Source organism: Cataglyphis hispanica, chromosome 18, assembly GCF_021464435.1.
Source record: "Cataglyphis hispanica isolate Lineage 1 chromosome 18, ULB_Chis1_1.0, whole genome shotgun sequence".
Lineage (NCBI taxonomy): Eukaryota > Metazoa > Arthropoda > Insecta > Hymenoptera > Formicidae > Cataglyphis > Cataglyphis hispanica.
Window position 1 is genome coordinate 4986235 of NC_065971.1, and position 24795 is coordinate 5011029.

General features: G+C 33.4%; 1 protein-coding gene across 3 annotated transcripts; it reads right to left on the reverse strand.

Moving 5' to 3' along the window:
- Window positions 1–6: 6 nt before the first annotated feature.
- LOC126856253 (uncharacterized) lies at window positions 7–24795 on the reverse strand. 3 transcript variants are annotated; one of them, XM_050604602.1, is made up of 11 exons: window positions 24726–24795; window positions 21058–21533; window positions 11109–11408; window positions 10479–10706; window positions 8446–8754; window positions 7631–7930; window positions 6532–6840; window positions 6125–6427; window positions 949–1102; window positions 694–854; window positions 7–594 (listed from the first exon to the last, which is right to left on the reverse strand). In XM_050604602.1, exons 2-11 carry the CDS (start codon window positions 21128–21130, stop codon window positions 257–259), a joined length of 2475 nt encoding a protein of 824 aa, XP_050460559.1. In that variant the 5' UTR covers window positions 21131–21533; window positions 24726–24795; the 3' UTR covers window positions 7–256. The 3 variants fall into 3 exon arrangements, with proteins under 3 accessions (XP_050460559.1, XP_050460558.1, XP_050460557.1); XM_050604601.1 differs by having other exon boundaries at window positions 24630–24786; XM_050604600.1 differs by lacking the exon at window positions 24726–24795 and adding an exon at window positions 24184–24581.

Sequence of the window (24795 nt, forward strand, 5' to 3'; positions counted from 1 at the left end):
TTTCATATATATATATATATAATGCATATAATTTTTATATGGACACAAAATATTTTACTGTTCTAATCGCTTGCTATTTTATATATGAAAGAAAAATTCTTTTTCATTTTTTTATTCTATAATATAATAAAAAATATATATCTCTTTTTATATACAATAATACAATAAGAGTTTTAAACTTCTGAAATAAGAAAGTATAATCTTAAGTTAATCCATTAGGAAAATTTTTTTATATCAACGAAAAATTAATCACATGTTATTTTTCAACATTCTCAAATACTTTGGACGGCATTGCATGAATTTCCTCCGTACGATTCTGCACGCGCGGACTTCTATTAGGTAAGACGCTTTTGATGCTCGATGTACAGCTATTGTCCTCGGCGAATTGAAGATTTATATTCCCCTGATCTTCGGTATAATTTTTGTCACGGAATCTTGCGCTTTGTTTATTTTCGTTGGAAGGTAATGTTTCCAGAACCTCGGATGTCTTGCGGACGAAGATTCGCGCCTTGCACACTACTAGCACTACAACTATTATCATCAGGAATAAAATCATGGCCGTTATAGCACCGACGATCCATCCTAGTTTCTCATCTGTATGACACAAGATGTATGAATAATTTTATTTTTCGTATTATAAGAAAGATAAGAATAAAAGAAGAATGTGTGTCTTTTATTAAAATGTTAACAAACCTGCTAAGGTGTTGAGCAGAACAAGTGTCGCGCTTCCTATCTCGATGTCGGTGTTTTCATTCGTTAGAGTAAATCTGCAAGTCCACTTTCCTAGATCAGAATGATCCGGTTTGAAGATGAGCTTGCATATACCCGTAGTATAATCCATTTGCATGTTATGACTGCATTATTATAAAAGTATGAAGAGATATATTAGATGGATACATATCATAGAAGAATGTAATAATATAATATATGTGATGAGATATATATTACCTCGATTTCTTTGCGAGTTTGCTGGAGTTCTGATATATGTGAACATTTGGAACGTGGATCCAATGGCATTTGGCTTCCGATGATACAGCTCCGATCCTACATGCAAGAGTAACCATTTGATGAGGCGTGGCCCAAACCGCAATAGTGACGGGCTCTAAAAATAATTGATATTACATGAATTAAATCCTTTATTTTAACCCTTATAGCCTCAAGAATATACTGGAGAATCTATAGTTTCGATAAAATATTATTTCGAATTTTGATTTCTATAATAATAATGATTTAATGAGAAAATGTATAAATATAAGATACTTATATATGATTGTAATTTCTTTGCATTAGTTTTTATATATTACAATTACAAATTAGATTTTAATGTGAATATTTCTTGAGGCTATCGAGGAAGCTCTTTTTGAACTTATCATCCCACTCACCGAAGCTGCTACATCTTCGGCATAGATTATTCGACGTCTAATTTTGACCACCAATCACCATTTGTTTGTGCATCGATGATTTTCATGGTTTGACAAGTGCTTAAACGGCGTTACATAGAGCGTGCTCATCTCGTGTGCATTAATGAAATTAAAATCTCAGAAGAAATATTATAAGCGCCAAATTTATCGGATGTATACTCCAGGTATTTAAAAAAAAGTAAATGTATGTATATACATATACATTGTACATTATGAAATGAAAAACAAACTATAAAATAAAAATAAAATAATTTCAAGTAATGATTTTTATATTAAAATGTAGAATTATTATAAGGATAGTAATTTATATATTAATGTCAATTAATATTAATAATTTTATGAAATGTAAAAATTATGTAGAATTTTAGCTGTAAAATTTTTTCATAAAATTCTACAGCTTTCTTGAAAATTAGCATTTGTAATATTTTTCTGTAAACTTATTGATTAATTATTATAAATTGCGATTTAGATAAAGAGAACTTTTCAGCTCTAATGCAATTTAGTAACACTAAGATAATGGAAGTGAGAAGACTATCCTAACGTTTTCGCACTATCATTTATTCCTTTATTTATTTTTTATAGACAAAAAAAAAGTTTACAGCAACTCAGAGATTCAAAAACTCGCTTGAAAATGTGTAAATATTTAGCGCGACTTAACGATACTTAATGGCACATGAAGATTCATACACTCTGCAAGTAAATCGTCGTTCTAATTTGGTCTATATATACGTCATCTTTTTCTTCAAAGAAGAGAGTACTATATAAGATATATAAGATATGATACTTTAACGTCTTTACTATTGCATCAAAATTAGTAATGAAATGTTTTAAAATTTGATTGTGGACTCTAAATTAAATTTATTCAAAATTCCTTGTAATATTCAGATATGAAGAAAAAAAATTTAAATAGTTAAGAGTTAAAAAAATAAAATTATTCTTAAAATATATGAATAATGCAGCGATGCATGATAACATTTTTGCATTATTGACCAATGAACTGAACGAGCGTTACTCGTGGACATGAATTTTCTGGACGCTGAAGACCTTAATATTAAAAATTGTTTACTTAGCATAATTAAAGTAATCATAAGTAATAATTGAGTATAACAGACATATGTCAAGATTGGCTATGAATTAAGCAATAAACACAATGGACAAAAACGCGATGTTAACTTAAGGGCGAGATGATTTTTCTACAATAAATAACATGATATGTGTGTGACGAGAGACGCAGTTTGCAACATTAAATGTGCCTGTGAGCAACTTTGTTAGATAACTTTGTCATTTAACATTCATTTGGACAATTCCTTGGCGCATTTTTCTCGCTTTTATTTAAAATACATGCATTATAAAAATAAAATAGCACTTATAATTTTACTAAACTATCTACAATAATTAGAATAAAGTAGGATAATGTAAACGCCCACAATAAACAATTATCAATCTATTATCTAAATGCGAAATTGTTTGTGTGCAGTTGCGTCGAGAATATAAATAGGAAGGATGGATGGCATTGTTAATGATAAATGAAAAATTTAATATATCAATCGAGAACAAAAGTGTAAAATAAAAAATTCAATTCTTTAACATTGAACATATCTTTTAATAGTTAAAAGACTATATTTCATTTTTTTATTATATTAATATTAAATAATTAATGCAATAATATATTTAATTTTATTTAGAATTTTCATTATAATAAATTTTTCATTTTTCTATATTATGTGTCGTTATTAATCTTAATTATAAATTGAAGAAATTCTATTGTAACACAAAAAGAAGCTCTACTCATTTACGAAACTATGGATCAATATTTACGTAATTTTTCAGATAAAATGTACTTAGCACGGAGTAATATACATAATGGGAAATGAGAAAGTTAATGCGGCGATATGCATTGCATAATAATGACGTGGATGTATGGATTACTAAGGAGAAAATCACAATAAATCGCGACTCGTGTGAAGCCTCCTTAATTAATGGAGATACAAGAAAAGCTGACAAGATTGTTAATGTTGCGGTTTACCACGCGGCGCACGACAAATCGATAAATCTCGCGGTTTATCAGAGAATCGCGAGTGAGAAACAGATGCGCCAAGACTGAATGATAAGCTAGGATTTAATGCAAGTAAATGCAAATGCTTGGCAATATAATTAAGTTAAAAATGGATATTATGTATTGTAGTAAAACAAATAATGATACATAAACATATATTCAAATATCTTTACATGTAAGTGACATGAAAATATATTTGAATTATACTCTCTTTTAAACAAAATAATAGAAAAATGCATTTACTCTTTCGTGTTTAGCTCAATATAATTTAGTATATCTATTTTAGAAATGCGCATAAAATTGACTAACTCAAATTTAATTTTGTTTAAGTGTGTAATATATATATATATATATATATAAAATCGATTATACGTATGTGTACGTGTTGGTGTGTATTGAAACTGATAGTTATAAATTTTTGCGCTCACTGTGTATGTGTGTGTGTGTGTGTGAGTATTTTATCTCATCGTGTTATATCTTTTAAGATAATACTGCTAGATATTGAAAAAGAACACGAAAGTTATTATCGCAGACATCTCAAAAGATTTGGCTATTCTCACAACGAGCATCGCGCGTTAAATTATGTGACACTATTTAATGAATGAAATGTGGCGATCGTGTAGTGTAAGATCATTCTCGTACGGATATAATAAAATTGCAGCAGCGATTATTTCTCTAGCACACACGTGGACTGCCGATGGACAGTCCAACAGCTTCGCTCACAGGCACCCGCGCTTCCACCGTTAATCTAGTAGTATGAAGCTTCATCGGCATGCTGATCCATCACCTCCCATCCACGAAAGTCTTCGGTGCGTTTGCGAGGATCCGCGATCGATCGGAATATACTTTCACTTTTGCTGCGAATCCTAGCTGATTATTTTCCGCCTTTTCCGCTGATATCGAGCGCGAATCTTCGTCGCTCGGAATACACATACAGATGTGGGATGATGATTTATGCACAGTTTGTCTTTCGATTGGACAGCTGGATAGCCATGTGTCGTAATGAGAGCTGAGTAATCAATGTCGTGAATCAATTTCGCATACATTGATGTCGATCTTCCTTATTGGGGAGAGATATTACATGCGCTGCTTTTACATAAAAAGAATAAATAAAAAAATTGTAAAAGCAATTTATTTAGTAAAATTAAAACCTTCCGTTTTTGCAAAAATTTCATGCCATCCATTAGTAACATCAAAAAATTATGTATTTCTGCGAATAAATAATGAGATCGATTTCTTGGGAACAGGAAATATATACTGAAGACATTCGTTAATAACTTACTAATTTTGTTCAATAATGATTTGGCAATCAAGAATTTCATAATATTAATTCATTATGGCATGTAAAACCATTCAATCGATGCTCGTGCCGTGAAGCTTCGTCTACCGCAGATTGCAAAGACGTGCGTCAGGATCCATGGCCTACACTTATGTACACGCATACGCAGCGAGGCGTGCAAAGCTCACGTGCAGCTCGTCTTGGTGCACTCGCGATCGCGGTTGGTTGCGACAATCGTCGCGATAATGCACAGGCCACGGATCCTAAAATATATATAATACATGTGTGTCCTACGATTTATTATACAATAACACTTATCGTATATTGTTTTAATCGATCGAATGCAGAAGCGACTCTAGCCAGGCTATGGGCGAAAGTGTTTCGGCGTATTTTCATGAAACTCGACCTACAAAACGATGATTAAATATTTGACATAAAAAATTATTGTGGCGGCTTAAAAATGAATCAGTAAGAGAAAAATTTCTGATGTGTCATTTCAATATCAATATGTTATTGAATTATTCTGTATCATGATTATTCTCATTATTTGTTGGCTATCAATTTGAATCTCATGAAACAGATGCCTGACTGTCGAAGGAATAAAGTCTTTTATACGTGAATCATTGCACAGAGAGATCCTTGTGAGATACGTGACGACTCAAATATACAAGGTTCTTATATATTCCTATCACACGCGAGATGCTTCTCACGCGAAGCAAAAATTTATTATAATCCATGCAATGTATCTTACGCTCGATATATGTTCAATAATAGAATCTTCTCTAATGAAACAATTGATGAACTTAATTCGCGGATTTATATTTGATTATCCGTTTAAGTCACGAATTAAACGTGCTATTGAAATAAAAAATTCTAATTAAATTAAAATCTAATATAGTTTTTTTCGATGATTGATGATGCTCCAACATTACTATAATCTTCACACACTGACATGACGCACGATATGCGAGAATGATTATTACAATAATTGAATGCTATAAATTAAAAAGGATCTAATCATTGTAGAAAAGAATTGAACAATGTAGAGTCCAGAGAAAAAAGAAGCGTCACCAAGTGACAGTTCTAAGACACGACTAAATATCAGCAATTTAAAACAAAAAAGCAGACGAGTGCTGAATACAATTTTATTTCTGGTATAGTACTTTCAAATTTTCGCTTTCCGGATTTCAATATTTCGAAGATCCTTTTGAATTGACGGTATTCAATGGTGATGAACGAATACGCGATTTACCGAGCCCAAGCCGAGCGCGCCGGAATCGCGCGACGATCGATTGTAATAATGATAATGGTGCATCCACCCTTCACCGCAGCGGTGGAGAAGCGGCCTTCTTTAGGATTCGATGATACCTGGTTCGAGGAGGCTCAGCTTCGCGGGCGGCGCGTCTGTGTAATTTTGCCGGCCGTGTATCCTGGCGCCGCAGGTCCAGAGTCCCTCCTGTTCAGCGAGCGCGTGGCTCAGACGGACGCTGCAGTCTCGGGCCTCATTGCCGGCCGCCGGAAATTGCTTCACCACCACGGTGGTGTTGGAATTAACCGGGGTGAGTGACCAACGGCATTGATCCACCGCCGAGGATGTCACACAGCGTAACAGGACGCTACCACCGGAGGAGATCTGAATGTCCTGCGACAGCTCTGAGAACTTCACTTCGTCTGGTAAGAGAGATATCAGAGAATTAGCGACATTAGAATTAATTAAGATGTCGAATTGAAAAGAAAAGGTAGATTATACGCGAAGTACTCGCTAAGTACTTTACCTTGCTCGAAGACCGTGAGTTTGGCGAATGGCGACGTTAAGACGGTGTTGAGTGATGCGATGGACACCTGGCAGGCCCAGTTACCTTGTTTCTCCGCGCGCACCTGCGGAAGATGAAGCGAACAGTCGCGGCCGAGATCGCCGTTGCTGGGGAATTCGTCGACAATGACATTCTCGGAGTCAATGCCATTCAATGGCTTCCAGGTCCACGCGCATTTCTCCACACGGCTGCTGGTGATGCACTTGAGTACGGTGTCTGTGCCTATAGGTACCGCCGTGTCCATCGGTACATCGACGAAGCTCACCTTAGCTGCAATTGGCCGTCGTGATAAGAAAATTGTAGGAGGAATGCACGCTTGTATTCGGATTGATAACGTGATGGATTCTTTTCTATTGAAAACACGTAAAAAACGCAACTTTCTCGACTCTCGAAAAATTTGTAAAATGATAAAGGTATTGTTTTAAGAAAATATTTTTGACGATTGAAACTGCGAGGCTTTTTTTTTTTTTATTTTAACGCTCTTTTCGTTTTTGATTAACATCAAACGCGTTTTTCAGAAATATCAGAGGATTAAATCGTATTCAATGTAATTAGTAATTACATTACGTTTCGCGCTGAGTATGAAGCGCTACATAAATTAAGCGCGAAATGTGAGAGAAAGGTGAAATGTATGAAGGGAAAGTATACAAGTTTACTTCGAATTCCGACAAAATCGATGGATCAAATAGTACTCCCGATTGCTTTTCCTTTCATGCAACTGCAATTGTTGCAAGTGCAGTTTCTGCATTTTAATGTGCAATTATATAGAGAGACAAAAGTTTAAAACACATATTATTATACATTACTACTTGGAATTTTTTATATCGACATGTGATAGAGTCGCACGCCGTATTAATATTTTTTTCTATGCAAGCAATCAATTTTTACATCATCTCACGTGAAGACGTCAATCAATTCGTATATAATTACGAGAACGTTAACGTAATTATACAAGGAGTATTCAGCCGTAATTATAGATAGGCTCGGACGCTCGATAACGATGCGCGATTGCAGGCTTTCGGCTGTATTTATTTCTTAATTAAAATGATCGTCGCCGTACCGGTAGGCAGGAGGCTGACAGTGGCCGCGGGCGCCGTATGCAGGATCCCGTCTGGCGTCAAACGGACCCCACAAGTCCACAATCCTTCCTCCTCGTACAGTATATTCTTGAATCGCACGGAACAGTCGTGATCGGCGTCCTTGTTTGGACTGAACTTCTTGATCAGCAGCGGTTCCTTGCTCGAGTTCGATGCCCTCCACGACCACTCGCATTGTACCACCGGCTTGTTCGCCAAGCATCGTAGAAAGACCGACTCGCCGGCCGCAACCTGCACGCCGCGCGACAACTGCACGAACTCGACTATAAAAGGGAAACGAAAGCTCTCTTCATGGCTTTTGTTTTTTTCATCGAGAAAACAGGTCGTAGGATCAATCAGTTGTTGTTACAGCACAAAGTAAATGCGTGCAATATTTTTCGATGACGAAACTCTAAAAGTCGTTACGGAGTCGTCGAAATACTGATTAATTAAAATGTCTCATGATGCAATTAAGATTATTATCAACTATTACTAAGGAAAAATCTTTGTTACAATTGCATTTCACTTAAGGCGTAATATAAAAATTTGAGAAATATTAAGTTTTTAAAACTGATTATCTTTTTATTTAAAATGCCTCAGCTTATATTATCAGAATAAAGCTCCAACATTCGAAAGATACATGAAATAGATAATATATTATTATTATAATTTCTCGAATTACATTTTCTTTTCAATTATTTGTTATATAATTTTTTTGCCCATGCAAAATGCAAGTTATGTCAACGTAAAGACACTTGAAAAAAATATAAAAATAAAAAATAATTAATTAAAGCAATACCTTCTGATATGAGAAATCGAACGGGAGTCGCCTGGGTAAATGAGGAATTCGGATGGATTCGCGCACCGCAGGTCCAGTAGCCCTCCTGCTCCGGCAGAACGTTTTTGAACTTGATGCTGCATTCCGTGCTATCGTTACCAAAGGCCGGGAATGATTTCACGTCGAGGTTCCAGGGCTGCGACTGATTCAGTTGCCGCCAGGACCATTGGCATTCGCGTACCGGCGACTTGGTCTGGCACATTATTTGCGCCGAGGATCCCGCCGGCACCTCGATCACATTCTCGTGCTTCGCGAACGTGATGAGGATACCTGAAACGTACGAATGCACCAGTTGCACACTTGTCCACGTCCTTACGCAATGCGACGTTCTCGCGGGATTCGAAAGTCGATCGAAAAGAATTAAGGATCATAATACGTTGTAGATAATTATCCTCCCTTAATTCTTTCAAATTGACTTATGTGCTGTCTTATTTTCATGTCTAAATTTTTTCTAATTTATTTAAAATTGATTTTTTCCTCGAGGGAAATCTGTTTATATGTTTCATATTGCATAATTCATCCGAGATGATTATCAAAGTGAATAAAATTCGTATGAAAGCGTCTTTCTTTCAATGATTCACCCGGAATTATTATCAAAATTAAACGTAAACTTATTTGAACGTAAAAGAGATATTTGAAAAATATTAAATATTACTGACAATTCGGCGTTAAGATTCTTAAATAAATATTGAAATATAGTCTGTATATATGATAAATATGACGACGATACTTTCTGTCGAAAAGTACTTGATGCAGAAAATATATTATGACAATTGACACAATTGATGAAGACAAACAGCGATGTCAAGCATATTCTGTCATCAAGAATTCGAGGTCGTCCGAAAGCAACTGCGCAAATACATTGCATTTATTCGCTATACTCACGCGATTAAAATTCTAATCGGGATTATTAAAACAGTTTTCCCTCCTAGAATATCAAAAAATATATTATATAATATATATATATATATATATATATATAGAATAATTGTCAAAAAATAGAAACCTGCAGGATAATATTTTTATCAAATTCCCAAATAATTTGTTCCCAAATAGTTTGAAAACATTTAATGAGACTTAATTAATCATTGACTTATCAATATAAAACAAATAAAGATATACAAGAAAATTTTATAATTACAACCTTAAAGATAATAAATGATTACGTTTATTTTTCTTAATGTATTATTGCATTATATTGCATGCATTGTTTTTTTAAATAAATATTCTTTAAAATTATTAGAAGTTTTTTTGCGTTATTTATGAAATGAGTTGAAGATAATTGAATTTTGGATTAAGGATGTATGTGACATATATCGAAATATTAACAAAAGCATTAAAATTTCATAGATTGTTCTACTATTTTTTTCTGAATATTTGTGCAAAAACTAAGTACAATTCTCTTAACGGTTTGGAAGTTATTTAAATTTTAAGTTACTATTGATCTTCTTATGGAAAATCGCCTATTGTAGCATTGACAAATTTGACAACGAAAAAATATTACCAATGAAATAAAAATTTTCTCATATATATTAAGGAAATTCTAATAAATATTTGTGTAAAACTTGATTTAAATCCACTAATTCGTTTAAAAGTTATTTAGCAAAAATTGTAGAAAAATATTATCTGTCTCTTTTTCTCTTTCTGCAAATTACTCGTTTTTCATTGTTTTTTGCTGTTGATTTCAGAGGATATTCATGATCAAAAGTTTTTGCCATAAATTAGGAAAAATATTAATTAAAACTATTTTCTTTTACAAAGACGTCAAAATCCATATTATTTTGCGATACTTTAATTTGTTTCATGACCCAAATTTATTTTTTTAATTTTTCAAATAGCATAAACGTAAGAAACATGTTTTCTTTTTAACTTTGACAATTTTTTGCTACTATTGTACATGCAGAAGATCCTTAAAGGGATCAAGATATGATAATCACAGAAAATATTTAAGAGTGAAATTTGTGAAATCGAATGAAGAAATTCGAGCATTCTACCGTGATTGGCGTTGACGATGCTGAGCTTGGCGGGTTCGGTGCTGGTGAAAGGATCGCTCGTGGAGACTCTCGCCGCACAAGTCCAGTACCCTGTCTGCTCGTGTTTCGTACTGGAGAATCTCACGGAGCAATCGTTGCTGTTGTTCCCGAACGCCGGAAATTGTCGTACCGGCAACGGATGGGTCATAGGAGTCGACGTGTTCGCCGAGATCGTCGAGATCGCCGTGGCTGAAATCATTGAAATAATCATTGAGATTACAGATTACGAGAGAACGATAAATATTTAACGCGTCATTGCAGAATTAAATTCTATATACAGAATGCAAAGAGATAAAATGACTGTCTACAAGAGTGGTTATTGCATAAATTAGAGGAAGCTAATTAAAAGAATTTTGGAAGTGCGATTGATTCGATAATTGAAGAAATTTTTAATTATTCTAACTTTAGAAAACTCATGAAATTAAGAAAGTACATTTTTTGTTTGCAATTGATTTACCATAAAATGCAATCAATCGTCTTTATACGAATTTATTAAATACGTTGTTCTTCGCGAATGTCCACAAGTCAGATATATGAATATTCCTCAGGAGCCAATCGCGGAAAGAACAAATGTGCGGATGTTACACTTACTCGTAGAAACTGACGGGCTTTCACTGACATCGGGAAGTGGCAGGTGTACCGGCGGCAATGGCTGCCAGGACCACTGGCACTCGGCTACAGGATTAGCGGTTCGGCATGCCAACAGCACGGATGAGCCTAGTTCCGTTTCTGCGTGTTCCGGGATGTCGATGAACACTACGGCAATCGATGATGGCTTTGTTCCTGGCATTATATCATCCATTGAGTGACCCTCCGCTTCGGGAACAGTAGTTACTTCTGAGATATTTCCGATCGTGCTCGTATCAGCAGGCTCGTCGGCTACGGGAAGACCTAAGTATAAAAAAAAAATAATAATAATTGTAAATTATGAATTAAGTTCATAAATGATTACTATCCGCCTTTAATATTTTTATTCGTGATGAAATGCGAGTGATAAGAATTGCAGTATTTAGTATAAAAATAATATAATTGTATAGAAAGAAGAGAATATGAATTAAAAAAGAAAAACGCTTATCTCAACATTTTTTTCTTTGAACTCTGATATAACATAGACGCTTCAAGTTAGATAAAGTGCTAAAATCGGTTAAGTCGAGTTAGAATAGACATGCGTTCATAGAAAAAGGATGTTCTGGACGAAGCGTTGCGTGAAAAATGGAAAGCGCGGTCGGAAAACCGAGCGTCGTGAAGACGCGAAGATGCCTAGCACGAAGAAGAACGGATATGTGGGACACGTCGGGCAGGAAGCTACGAAAGTCACGTAGACAATCGCCTTGCGCGTCGCACGTCTGTCACCACACGCGGATAGAATCAGGGTCGGATCGATAGATTGGCTCGCGGCAGGAATTATTTGTGTCCCCGAAAAGTTTTATCTCTACACATATTGCGGCTATTTGCGAGACCGATAAAACTTTACGTTGTGTGCAAGAATCGCCAAGATGTCATATACAACATATACAACAAACAAAATAGCTAATTTAAGGGATATAATATAAAAATAAATTCATGATAATATATAATTTAATAAATAATCACATAATTTTGCCAATTTTTAATAATATAATTAAATCTTGCAATCTTGTAAATTTGTAGTAAAGCAAATAAATTTTTAATTTCATAATTTTTTAAATAATGCAATAATTATTAATTTTATTGCTTGATAATTTATATTTTTTTTCCATCACATTTTTTATACTCTTAAAAAACAGAAAAAAATAGCGATTTTTAGGGGACAGAGGAATACTTGTTGCCGACTTGTAAATTAAATCGTCAAATATTTAAATTTCTTGAAATGAATTAGCTTCTAATAACGCCGTATTAGATTCGTTCACTGATGATCGTCGGAGGAAGAGCGCCCCTGCGATCCATCATTGCACGCTTTCTACATGACGGGTATGTAGTACGTGCACAATTATATGCCCGAAGTTGGTCCTTGGTATTGTCGCGTAACGTTTGCCAGCTAGCGTTTAAGCCGACGCCGTCCTCAAGACGAGCTTTGGTCGCTGACACTGGAAGGTCGTTTCCACTTTACATTGACATACTGATCGGCGGTTTTATGGCGCTACGTGCCGATCGATCCGATTAGAGCCGATCGGATGTCGGAATTCCCACATGGATGCCTCTGTCACAATCGGGCGTTGCACCAATTTCGTAATAACTATAATTCCTTGCGAGAAGTCGCTTCTTAAAAAGAAGTCAGTCTGCACTGCATGTTTGCAGACAAGTTAGGAATATTAACTCATTATATAAAAAATATTGTATCTTAAAAGAATTATTATGACAATCTCGAATAACGAGAGACGTCATACGACAGAAGAAGAAGAAGTCATAAAATAATATTTTACAGATCTGATTTAATTTTTCCTCATTTGATCTCCTTGTATTTTTAGAGTGAATATTTTCTACTATATTTATATGCTCACTAAGCGTATACAATACATTTCTCATTTTTTACCAGGGACATTTCGCAAATTCGCTATTAGTTTCACTACTACTCGTCGCTGGCTTTCCCGCTTGCTTATAAAACACGATTAACTGCGGGGAGTCGTCCAGGAATTTTTCGACAGAGGAAGCGTGTACGCGTTCCACCGAGTTACCGTTAACTTTCTTACACTTTCTTTGAAACACATAACTATCTCAGCAGGAAGAGTAAGTTAACACATCGAACAAATCGGCTGGGCATGTACGATTTTTATTAAATTTGATATTCGGAGACTTTGGCCGATTGAAACAGGTTCGGGATAGGTCTCTCGAGGAAAGGCAGAAGACTAGTGGGCTAAGTAATGAGGCAATGGAATCTCAGGTTCGGCACTGTTCTTCAAGAAAAAGGATATTAACAAACATATTTGCCACGTGTAGAATTTCGATCGATCTAGCAAAAAAAAAAAAAAAAGAAAAAAAAGAGAATTTCAAAACATTATAATGAACTTGGTTTTTTAATCAAAAGCGCAAGCTTGATGATCGTTAGCCTGCGATTAAAGAGCGATTATCATCCGTCTTAAGACCAGCTCGATTTCGTCTTTGTCTTTAAATGATTCGCTTTGTCATTTCTTGCGACGTATAACTTAGTCATAGTGTAAATATGCATAATTTTAATAAAAAGTATTAATGTATATATTATCAAATTGAAACTAACAATTGTAGTAAAATTGATTGATGAAAATATTAGACCTAATATTATTTAAAAGCATAAAAATAGATCATAAAAATAAGTTATTTATTTTGAAAGTGTAACGTGTGTACTGATGGATCATAAAATTTTAATTCAAAATAACCAAAGCTTGGTGATATCAAAAGATAATAGTATATATTTTTTTACTTTAAATAGGAAATTTTCAAAATTTATCTTAATTTTTACGAAATTTAATTTTCTGCAAATGTATTTTTTCCAAAATTACCAATTCAAATATTCACGCCATACAAAAGATTGTTTAAGGAAATACGAATCGTCAGCGTGTATGAGTCAGAAATGTGCGTACTTTAAGTATAGTTATCTATGCATGAGTTAGTCTCCTGCTATTGTTTGACGTAAGGGTTTAACTGGCGATAATAATAGAAATTATTAATTGTTACGGAAGATATACAATAGCATTAAGTTGAGTGTTTGTCACGCTTCTATTGGATAAAAATCATAAGAGATAAAATACAGACTATAATATATTACTATGGCTATAAATATATTATGACAATTTATTAACAACATATTCATTAAAAATAAAAATGCATTTGCTGATAACATATTGTTGTTTTGGGCAGCTAGATATGTCAATAATGTACCGTGACAATCAAAATTATCATTAAATCTATTGATTAAATTAAAATTATTACTGTCAAAATTATAATAATAATTATTATGGATAAAACTGAAATTAAACTAAACATGTTGTGAGATTTATAGAATGAAATCATTTTATGAAATATTAGCTTCTTTCCTTAACGATGTGCCTCGTTATTGCAGGCGTATTACATCATGTTTTTGTTACAAGATAATCGTGCCTTTCCGAGGAGGCCTTCAGCTGGCTTCGTTACAAATGAAATGCTTCGAGGAAACAAACTTCTATTCATCAAACTTCTTGCAAGATTTGCACAGCACTCGCGGTCCAGATCCAACAGACTTTGACAAGTTATCCGAATTTTTTAAATAATCAAGTCATAAGTCAGCTGTTTTCTGTGCGAGACGTAAAAGATTCTTGACGTCAAGACTCTTGTTCTGATTCGACTTTTAATTGGCCATTTTAAAACTTTTATTGAACCGATTATATATACATGAAACAGTAACGAGTAATACATTTAAGATATATCTTTTATCTTTTTGTCATGTATCGAAAACACTTTCTACAAAAATACTGATGATTATATTAATTTTTGGCAAAACACAACACATTATCAATAATTCCATTTTTATTAAATTTATCAGCATCGCGTAAATGTAAAAGCAGATATTCTTCTATTTCCGTCTTTTTATTTAAAATAATTATCTAAGTTCAAGATTGCTTTTCAATTCAGTTTCTCGTCTCTATAATCAACCGCGGAAATGCGGTTGCAGCCCTCCGGTTTCCTGTCGACGGATCGACCCGCCGCGAATATTAATCGATCGCACCGTTACTAGTCAGATCTAAAGATCCATCGCCGTCATATTCGCTTCCGTTTGCGAGATTATTTTTACGAGTTCGCATATCCGCAATTTCTCCGTTTGCCATCGCGCGTATTTAAATCACGAACATCGCTCGTAAATCTTCTCATGATCGATAGCAATCTTGCAGAATTCTTTGAAACAAATTTTTCTTGTTATTTCCTCTCTCTTCTATCTCTTTGTAATACTCATAACATTTTTTTTTATTCTTATTATTAATTTTTATTAAACATCTAAATAATATTTATTATTTTCTTATTTCGATGTACGCAGAGTTTAAAATAATAAATTTCGATTAGTCCTCTGTGTGTAGCGCACATCATTTACATAATGCTTGATTTAATTTTTTACTTCCTATTGGTACAATATTATTATTATTATTTATATAATTTTATTGTTAATATTTTATGATACTAATTTTTGTTTCTACATGTTTACATATTCTAGACATTTATCTCAATAATAATTAACTAATACTTATTAACGGATAATAATTAACGAATAATTTGTCTTTTTTTTTCTGTCTCTCTCTCTCTCTCTCTCACTATCTTTCTTTCTTTTCGCGCACTGCTGATTTCACGTCGAGATATTTGCACGTGCGTTTTCTTATATTGGCACAGTAGTGACGATGTCGACGCCTTGAAACCTGAGAATTCCGTAAACGGTGAGACGCACGTCTGACGCGAGAGCCGAGCGGATCGTGTCAAGGATATGCAGGAATGTGCATCCTTCGTCCACAGGACTCGACTGCTATTTTATGTTAATCGCGCGAAGCAAATTTTTTTTCGAGAATATCGTTATGAAATACCGGCCTTCTTCTACAATTTCGCGTTTTTTTTTTTTCTTTTATTACATTCATCCCTTATTCTTTTTCCTCTATGATTACTTAACACCTTGAAGAAAAGAAAATTTTCACATTATTTATTTTATGAGAGGGAGAAGAATTCTCTCATCAATATAATTACAATTAATGAATAGAGTCAAGCATATCGAATTATTTTCTTATTATGATATTTCAAATTCATCCCTTTGTTATGAGAAATTATGAAAGGGAAGATATAAAAGAGAAAAAGAGAATAAAAATTGTATATATAAGTTATAAGTTATTTAATTGTATAAAAGAAATCAAGATGCTATTTATTTATTAAAAGAGATAGATTTAATATTTTGAGCATAATAAAGCGTAATAAAGCCGTGTGCAAAAGCGGCATATTTATAATTTATGTGTCACTGCATTTTATATAAATTGCACAATTGATTCCAAACGTTGATAGTAAGATGCGGCTCAATGAAGTTCGATCTACTGATGCGTGACATGCGCGACTAACAATAAGTACTTACTACACGCGTTCGATGAGCATCCAGGTTACGCATTGCTCAAGCCTTTTCATATCTGGCCGTTGGATAGTCGAGGGCAGATTGCGAGTCGCGCAAACTGTGATTTACCTCATTATACCTGCAACGTCTAATTTTTTCCGCAAAAACATCGCGTATGCACGAATCGCTATTGCGTCATTCATTCTGGTAGTCGCTATTCTACTTGACAAGATGTTCACTCTTTGCAGTTTCCGCTATGTTTTCACCTTCAAAAAAATTCTGCCAATGATTTTACGTTCCTCAATTTCTTTTCGATCTTTATTTAATATCAAATTAATTCACTTCTCTTTTACACTTTGTACGTATTACGTTTGTACATTTTGACAAGCTCGAATTTTCTTATTGCGAACACGTTAGAATAATATTCATGTTTAATTATGACAGTAGGAATTATGCGTATATTATGATGTAAGATGCATTTTTCGATATCTCTCCGGCATCTCCGAGATTGCACGCGTTTTACGACAACCGTTGCGCAGTTTTTTTATTATGCATTTCTAGAAGAGACGGGGAGGAACAGTGGCGATCCCGATGATGATCCCAGCGTGGAATGATAATTGTAGCCTATTCTTCTCGAGTTTCGGCGCTGCTTCGAAGGAAGATTCTCGTCGTTCCTTTTTTTTCATGCCTCCTCGTAAAGCACATAGCGTTGTCTCGATGCGGCGCGATGCCGGCCCCAAAAGAACTGGTTCTCCCTCCAGGAGGGTGATTAAACTCGGTGCAATGCGTGCATTTAGTGAAACATCGCGGTGGAATGCAAACACGCGTGTTGGTATGGGCTGAGGGGAAGAAGGGTGTGTGCCTGAGGGCAAAGAAGAGAGCCGCGCGCCGGAATTCGTACGAATTCCTCACCGCTCCCGGTGGCGGGATGCATTTTATGGCATGTATGGCGTGATGCACCGGCCGGCCTATGAAGATCGTCCTGGATATCTCCGTGACAGCATAATACATATGTTACACATACGCATGTCTGAATGTAATATATATATATATATATATATATATATATATATATAAAAGTAAAATTATATATATATATAAAATATATATATATATATATATATATATATATATAAAGTAAAATTTATATATAATATATATATATATATATATATAAAAGACTATAAACACAGATATAAATAATAACGATGAATAATAGCTTATGTTTTGATATAAATATAATAATCAGAAAAATTATATTTATATATATATATATATATATATATGTAAAATTTTTGTGATTATTAAATCTATATCAAAACATAAGCTACTATTCAGCATTATTATTTATATCTGTATTTATAGTCTTTTGTCAAAATATATTTCCAGTGTGAGTTTGTATCTTACAAGTAATTACACAGACACCTCCACTTAAAATACTGTAAAAGTATATATATTTGTCTCATTGATTATCGATAATTATAAAGTGAAATATGATTTGTATATTGCGATTAATTTTGATATCCTGTATCATTAAATTATTTAATTTCTGTATCTTGGTATTTTAACATCTTACATCTGGTAACATCTGACTTATGCAAATAAACTATCGCCGAACGAAGAAATTGCGCGCGATGGATAGCCGTTGAAAACGGTGCACGCAACGTGCATTGCGTTTCGCTCTGATTCCGACCGCGTGAGAGATCTCGGCATAATTTCGCTTCGTCGCTTCGTTGTAACGTCGGGCGAAAATCGGCACGCTGCCACTGATTTGTTATTCCGGCGACGCGCGGGACGAAAGTGAATCCGTTGGCATCGGGCTAAGGCCCATTCAGACGGAATAATTTACAAACACATCGCGTGAGGACAATCAGCTCGAGTTTAACTAACTTGGAAATTTGCAATTTTTTTTTCCCACTCTGCTATTTCTTCTCTCTTCATTCAAAAATACTTTTTCTTATATTTTATGTAAAAAAAATTTTCTCGAAGGTATTTGAATTAATCAATACTTTTAATAAACTAAATAAATGTATTTTAATATTACATCGTGTAAGTAACGGGTATAAATTATTCGAAGAAATAATTTATATATACATTTTGTATAATCTCTCTTCATTAAAACAAAATAATATTCTTTTTATTCCTAGCGCAACGCATCCCTTTTAAATTGCCCTTTAAATTTGCAGCTGCTCGGCTGCTACTGCCACACCACCGCTGCGCGACGCACGTGCGTCTCCCGAATTGCGTGCAAAATAATTGTTAATGAAATACAATCGTTGTGCACGGCGAATACACGTAGAAGGAGAAAAGAGATCCCGAAACACAGATCGCGCGTGCAAGAGAATCGCCTCAGGCTGGTTTCACTGCCAAGGTGTGAGATCCATTGAGACACGCAGAAGTTAGACTTCTAACGCTAAGAAAATAATATTGGATGGAAATATTTTTTCTACTAATGCAGAATTTTCAATCTAGCGACATTTTAAAAAAATACATATTTAATCTATGAAAAAGATAAAGGAAGAGGAAAGAATAGAGAGTAAAATAAAATCTTGCTCTCTTCTCTCACGTCGTTTTAATTTATAAAAATTCAGAAAGTGGAAAAGTCCAAGGAATTTCGTTCCCGCAAATGTAAACAAACACTTTTTCCATGTATGCTGTATGCCACAAATACAACGTAAACAAATTTTATTTTTCTTTATTTTATAACAGAAAAAGCATTAAAACTGCGAAACTTTAAAATTGCTCTGAAAATATCTCTGAAATCGAGAAGAGAGCGCTATAAAATTCAAAGTGCGTGTTACTGAGGAATGTGCCCTCTACAATATATGTAAAAATGAAAACGACTTGTGAGGTGTAAGTTAATGTAAACATTTCCCTACATAAATTATAAAAAGAATTTATAATTATTTTTGCAATACATATTGCACAAATTGCGTTAGACATATCTATCAAAAAAATTAATGCATAAAGAATAAAAGAACATATGGCAAATTACACGGCTGACATTCTTACACGTTTGCTTTTAATGTTTATTAATGTCTTTCATTAATGTCTCTTAACAATTTTAAATAGCAATCGATTAGAAGCGAGCAGTAGAAAAGTATTGTTCAAGGTGATCCTACACGGACATTGAAATTATATAATCCTAGAAGAAGGTTACATTCTTGAAAAACTGGAAAAATTACATACTGCGATAAAACCTTTTTTTTTTGTTTAAATAATTAATACAGAAATAATCAATGTACTAAATAATCGAGTTTTTTCGAAGTCATGTGCGTGCTTTATTTTTTATTGCTGTCTAAATTAAACTAAAGAAGAAATGTTAAGACATTACTAAATACGATAATTACGACATAAAGTTGTAAAATATCAAAAATTATTACTAATTAAATTTTCAGAAATAAATATCTTTTTCTCTCTCTTCATTTTCCAAATATATATAATAATTCTAAATAAACTTTCCCTTCTTTATCAGTGATTTCATATAAAGTTGGTGTGTTAGGAATACATAAAATTAAAATTACAATGCCGCAATAAGCGAATGGAAACTTAATTAATTCTAAGTCTGCAATTTTTCAAAAACTCAAATTGCAAATGTGAATAATTTTTCGAGATCTCATATAAAAAAAAGTATATTTAAAGAAGGGAGAAATATACGATTAACTTAAGTAAATTTATTAATCTTGATGATTCTACACGGGTCCGACTTAATGAATACTCCAATACATTTGTCATCGAGAGGAAAAAGAAAAGGATTTTTTTTCAAGAACTCGAATGAAGAACGACGCATCCTGCGTTACGTAATATATTAATCATCATCACAAATCCCTGTAATCGCTCAATTACGTAAATAATTTTCATCGACGCGATCAATTGACGACATATCAAATTTCTGTCACATTACACATAACCAAGATGCATATCCAAGCGGTTCGTGTCGACGACGAATCGCATTGTCAATTTACAGTTGCGTTTAGAAATAAGTATCGCGTGCGATCATTCTATCATCTAGCCCTCTATTTTAAGACGCTGCGCTTCGATCGGGTATCACAAACTATATACTAACTGCACTCGAGAACGCCAATTAACATGCAAATAGCCGATCGTAATTTACGGATGATAACAAGCTGTCAAGATTACATATAAAATTTTAGAAGAGAGAGAGAGAGAGAGAGAGAGCTTTATTACATGCCAAGAAAATGTATCAATAATCATAATAAATTGTAAAATAAATTGTAATATCTTTTTTCTAAATTGTTAAAAATTAATATAAAGTAAAAATTAAGACAGAGTTTGCTAACAAGTATACTTGCTTACAAAGACAGTAATTGTTTTTCTTAAAACATACTTATTATGACCCCCAATATTTTGTCATCTTAGATATCATTTTATTATTAATAATTATTTTCGCAATTTTTTTAATGAATCACGCGGATATCTATTATTTGTATAGATTTACATCATTCAAATCTATAATTTAAAGAATCCCAATGATTAATTAAAACGAATTAATAAACGGCAGATTTTACTCACCATAGCAGACGACGCCGAGAGCCAGCAGGACGATCCAGTGGGTGATCATCTTGAAGATCGCGTGGGCTGTCATCCGCGGCAACGACGGCGCATTTATCGTTGCACGTGCGCGACGAACTGTGGCGATGACGGAACGGAGGCGTCGGCTGTCACAGCGCGCAATGCCAAACGTCGTGGCGCACGTGTTGTACTGCCGTTCACGTGCGATGCTCACGTGCGACTTGCACCCGCGATAGCGCGATGACGCATGTAAGGGCGTCCCCCTCTTTGTGTCCCGCTAGAAATACGCGAGTTCTTCGCACTGGCTTCGATTTCTGGTTGCTACCTGACTACCTGGTCAGGTGTTGGTTGCCCGTAATTTCGTTGACCGATCAATCGACGTAATATTCTCGTTCTTGGAAATAAAATTGCCGATTTTGCGGAATGAGATCGAGACGTCGCGAAATCGATGTCGAGACTTCTTATCAGACGATTCGCTATATCAAACGGATAACGGAGCATATTATTATACACTTGTGTTTATAAACATTGTTAGCACATTATTAAAAAATATAATCACTAAAAAATATTCAATTGTAATTTTTTCGATAGATTACTTGATAAATATAAAGTTGATCTTGTTTTAGGATATGATTTTTAAAGTTTTGAAATAATACATTCTTTGGTGTAGAATAGACATACGAAAAATATAAATTATAATAATGAAACGTTTTATATAAATAAAATCCAATATCAAAATTAAAAAAAAAAAAATTAGAAATTATTGGATAATCTATACACATAAATAGAATAATAGAAAAATACTTTTATGCATTTCACTCAAAACAAAAAACAAGAATATTGCTTTCATTTCACTTTTATATCTCTCGCATAGTTAAGACGTGTGTTGGATTTTGCTCAATCTATTTATACGCTATATCTATACATATAAACTTTTCTATGTGTATGAATTATTCCGAATAGAGTTTGAAAATTATTCCATCGAAATGGACTGGTGCGAAGGCGGTGATTTATGGAGCGATCGATGGAGGGAGAAGTAGTGTGCTGCACAATGAGTGCTTTTAATGTTTTGCGTGCAAAGCAAGCTTAATTGCCCTAAACCTCTTTATTTTATCGCTTCTTTAGATATGATTTTATTTTATTGCAAAAGAAAAGATTGAGAAAAACATTTAATTTTCCAACTAATGCGTTGTAAAAAGAATTTTATTACTTTTTGTTTTTCGCAATAACGCTTTATCTGTAGTACTTTATCTAACAAAGTAATATTTGTAATTTTATCTAACAAAAGAACTACAATAATATTGTATGTTCGCATAATGCTTAGCCTGCGTGCAAGCCTTTTTTATAGTAAAAATTGCATTGTAATTCAATTTATTGAATTTTATTTATCATGCCAAAAAAAAATGAAATTGATTTAGATATATACTTTGTAATTAAATAATGGTTCGTTATTATATCATAGTTTGGCATTGCTTGTAATTACACCATCTATTCATTAATCAAGATTTTTTAAATTTATTATGTTGCGGTTTTTATTAACGGAAAATGAACTCGATGTCGCATTCCATAACTTTCAAATAGTATTGTTACTTGGGAGTGATTCCGTTTCTAACATGGGCAATTTTATTACACATATAAAATAACATGATTAATTCTCAGGTTGCGGTTTCTAATCAGCATATAATAGAATACAAAGAGATTGTAAGTAATCTTCTAAATATAATATCAGCTTTAAGGAAATCCATGCATTTCCTTGAACTTTCCATGGCTAAATGCGAAAGGCCAATTAATTAGGGTGATTCATCAAATTATAAACATTTCACGAACGAGAGCGGAATATATTAGCTTGCCTAAGTATCGTGAAATTTCTTAAGAACAGACCGATATACTTGATATCAAAGATTCGATTAAAGATTCTCGATTTTCCTGCGTAAATATCTCGAACGATTGTAATTCTAATACACACAACACACACACGCATATATATATATCATCTAAATTTTTAAAATAGTTCATACATTATATTAAAAATTTTTAAATAGATTGAATTAACACAGAGATCGTACAAGCAAAATATTATACATCATAAGCATGAAACAATACATTAAAAGAATAAACATTATCTACAAATATTTATTGACTATTTTTTTGTCAACACATATTTGTTAAAATTAATAATTAAAAGATAAAATAAAAGAATGAGAAGAGAAGGAAGTAAATTAACATACTTCCGTTATTAAACAATCTGTGTTTTCGTTATGAAAAAAATTAAAAAATAAATGACAAAAGCACATATATTTAATAAGTATTAGCATTTTCTTTCTTTGTAAATGTAATAGAGTTGCGACGGAATATACGCACTTTCTGATTCATCCTACTATATTCACTGACAATCGTTTGTGCCACATCTGCGCATACATCTCGATCGCTCACGCATCTCTATTAACGTAATACTGTCACCGGTTGTCACCATTATCGCACGCGCGAATACCGTACATTAAATATCTTCCATCCGTGCGCTTTTTCCTCATTATATTTAACATGACAATAGCTTCTACGCACTGCAAGCACGTAAGTTTGCGAATCTACGCGTGTTAACAGCAATATTTATGACATTACCCTTTATAGCCACGGCGTATTTAAATCTCAAAATCATTAATTAATTAAAATATTCATAAAACTATCTCTTATCAAGATTATTAATTAATTGTTATGGCATCTTTTTGATACTTTTAAATACTATTAATATTTTTAAAGACTTGCTCGTATATATCGCCCAAAATATCATCTATAAAATTATTACAAAAAAAATTTTTTTTTTTTTTTAAATCTTTTTAGATACTTTCTTTATACTTTGTTTTAAGCTCATCAATTAACTAATTATATTATTAACTTAATAATTTATGATTTCACTACTTTTCTCTGGGAACATTCTTTGCTGTCTAATATCGGCTATAAAAATCCTATAAAATTTCTTCGCATTCCTCACTTTTCTTCAACATTATTTCTTTACTTTATATCACAATCATTATTTAATGAATCATCAACACAATCTTTATTCAATTAAAAACCGACAATATTCGAATATTTATACAACACTGTATTTCTAATGTTTTCATTACTCACTGTATTTTTCTTATTTTGGAAAATATCACTCGTTTCCTCTCTCGATCGCTAAATATATTTTCTCTATTAAATGATAAATATTGATATTTGCGGAGTAACACCGGAAATCGTAGCACTGAATTTTCGCAATTTAAATAACAAAAACGCGGATTTCAGTCAATGCAAATGTTAATCCTTTGATCTTCGAGTAATCAAATTATTCGTTAATTAAGTACAGGCATTTGTATATAAAGAGTGAGGCACAACTCTAAGATTCATTAAATCCTAGACGAAAAGGGACGCGTTGCTTCCGTCAGAAGTAATCAGAAATTCTCACTGTCGAATACACGTATTCACGCAATATCTATCATATGGAAGCGTTTATATATATATATATATATATATATATATATATATATATATATATATATATATTATAATTATAGGCAGAAGCTTGTGTGGATTACTCTTTTTTATTTATTTTTTTTTTTTTCAACGCCCGCCCAAGATTTGATCGTATCCTCTTCCAGATTTATCAGTTGTCTTTTATGCCGAGAGAGTACCGGGTATTTCTCGCGGGTATATATCCGCCGCGAGCGGAATGTCGCGTGCTCGTGGAATGGTGCGTCGACT

Coding starts and splice junctions, on each gene's coding strand:
- LOC126856253 (XM_050604602.1), bottom strand. CDS start 21,130: ATGACAGCCCACGCGATCTTCAAGATGATCACCCACTGGATCGTCCTG. Junction 8,755..10,478: donor CATCGTCAACGCCAATCACG/GTAGAATGCTCG, acceptor CGTACGTTTCAG/GTATCCTCATCACGTTCGCG. Junction 595..693: donor TCTGCTCAACACCTTAGCAG/GTTTGTTAACAT, acceptor TGTGTCATACAG/ATGAGAAACTAGGATGGATC.